Below are 2,150 nucleotides of genomic sequence, written 5' to 3'. Positions count from 1 at the left end.
TCCCTGCCCGGTGTGGGCCGCAGGCGGCACGGCAGGCCCCGGGCGCAGGCCTGCAGGTGGCTGCTGAAGAGCAGGTAGATCCAGGGGTTGCAGCAGCTGTTCAGCGAGGCCAGCAGGGCCGCGATGGTGACCGCCGGGTTCTCGGACTCTGCGGGACACAAGGGTGGTCAGGGCGCGCCCCTCCGTTGACCAGCGAACCGGGGAGGGACGTGAACATGAACGAGGAAATCTTCCACTTACTGAGCAGGGGTGGCGCTCGGCTACGGGCATGTGCATCTGCAGAGAAGCAGGGTCGCTTGAAACTAATTCAGATGTTCTAGGGCCACAACTGAAACATCCATGTGCAGAGTGGACGTCAGCGAGTTAAACGCTGACAGAAACCGTTACCGCGGGGCTTCCTCTACATGAGCACTAGTGTGTACTTGCAGAACGCAAGCCAAGAGCCTGTGGCCACAGGCGGCGAGCCGGCTCCCCTTAGCACTTCGGGAAAGAGGACGCATTAGCCATGGCGTGAAGCTCGCAGCTTCTAAGCATCAAACGTGTCCTGATGCTGAGGAGCGCGGAGCGAGGCGGAACAGCTCCCCGAACAAGGCAACGTTTTACTTTGGCTTACTGGACTCAACTTTCGATTGTGGAAGGAACCGTCTTTCTGTGGTTTGCACAATTAGATCACGTGGAGGAGTCTGACTGAGGAAGTCCCAGCAGACGTTTGGGAGGTCCTGGGGTGACTTGTGCCAGGCTCCACCAGTCGGAGCGCCTCTGCCTTGGTATCAGTCTGACCTTGGGTCTTTTCGCTCGTGGCATGCCACAGTGCTTACAGGCTAATCAGTCGCACTTTGTGCTCCATAATGATATTAAAAACGATCACACCCACCAGTGGGACCTTATTCAACAAGGACAATCACCAGTAAAATTTTTGTGACTGTGTCTAATTCCTAGTAAAATTAGACTGCAGTTTTCATCTCACTGCACAGAAGCAGCTGCTGAAAATCAAGCAAATACAAAGTGTATAAAGTTTATTTTGATTTTCCAGCGTCAGTAATATGACAGCCGTGCAAGGAGCTCTGGCTGCTGGGCCTGACGGGCCCAGCGCTCCGTGCGCACACACCGCCCGGGAGTGGCAGGCTGCTCCCTACGCTAACCTCCAGCAACAGGAAGGAGACGATTCAGCTGCCAGTCACATTTGGTGTGAAAACTGCTCATCACCGAGAAGGAGCCCTGACACACCATCACCCTGGCCGTTACTGGCCTACAGCCGTGAATCATTTGAAGCCAGAAAAAAACTTTGACTTTTGGATAAGTCTTGCCAAGTTGCTTTCTCTAGCTCGTGAAGAAATTAAAAACTGAGCAGGAGTAGCAGGTGCGGGCCACAGTCTCAGGAAAGTGCCGCACGGGTTGTGTGCAGTGTGCACATTGTGATCAAATCGGTGCCAAAGGGCTAAAGAATTAGTCTGACAAACCAGAGTTTGTCCGGCAGCCGGTTCTGAAGCCTCAGGACACGGTGCTAAAGGGATGGGTCGGAAAACAGAAAGGCCAGGGGCAAGCCCCGCCAGCGCGGAGGCTTCCGGCGCCTCCAGGAAGCAGGTCCACTGCACTCTGCCTTTGGGGTTACTGCTGCAAAATATTTCTCAGTTGCAACACCTCAAACTAGCAGAAAACACTGGTCCAGGGAATCGTTCCCTTGCAAGCAGCGGACGGGAAGCCGCCATTAGCCGCTCAGGCACTGGGCCGTTTCCTGTTACTGGCTAAGGTTAGGGCAAGTTTCCCGGCTGTGATCTTAGGGTCCTCTGCGCCCTGCAGCCAGACCGGGGACCCCTTTCTAGAGCTCGTGGGTCGAAAGGGGGAGGAGGGGACCCCGGAAATGTGGCCTTTGGGTTGCTTCACCCCGGGTCCGATGGTCACTCTCTAGGGGGCTGGGGGAAGGGCCCCCCGCCTGGCGGCTCCGCGAGCGCCACCTACCGACCCAGACGGACGTCTCGTCCCAGACGGACCACATCTGCGTGACGAAGAAGGGCGCCCAGCACACGACGTAGGCGGTGACGATCACGAAGGTCATCTTCACCGTGCGGATCTTGGCGCGGGAGATGGTCTTGACGCTGCTGACGCAGGGCCGCGGCAGGAGCCCCCGGCGCAGCGCCAGGCCCGCGCCC

General features: G+C 57.3%; 1 protein-coding gene across 1 annotated transcript in view; it reads right to left on the bottom strand.

Moving 5' to 3' along the window:
* The window catches only part of AVPR1A (arginine vasopressin receptor 1A), a gene marked incomplete at its 5' end in the record, with an annotated part of 8,022 nt that overhangs the window by 5,281 nt on the left and 591 nt on the right, over positions 1-2,150 (bottom strand). The window contains 2 exons of the mRNA XM_012732271.1: positions 8-148; positions 1,960-2,150. The exon at positions 1,960-2,150 is cut by the window's right edge and continues 24 nt beyond it. Of these exons, the coding sequence (XP_012587725.1) occupies positions 8-148; positions 1,960-2,150 (332 nt within the window). The remainder of the gene's footprint in view (positions 1-7; positions 149-1,959) is intronic.

The sequence above is a fragment of the Condylura cristata genome, unplaced genomic scaffold, assembly GCF_000260355.1.
Source record: "Condylura cristata isolate star-nosed mole 26May11 unplaced genomic scaffold, ConCri1.0 scaffold00034, whole genome shotgun sequence".
NCBI classification, from domain to species: domain Eukaryota; kingdom Metazoa; phylum Chordata; class Mammalia; order Eulipotyphla; family Talpidae; genus Condylura; species Condylura cristata.
The sequence above is the reverse complement of the archived record's forward strand: the minus strand, read 5'-3'. Positions and strand labels throughout refer to the sequence as shown.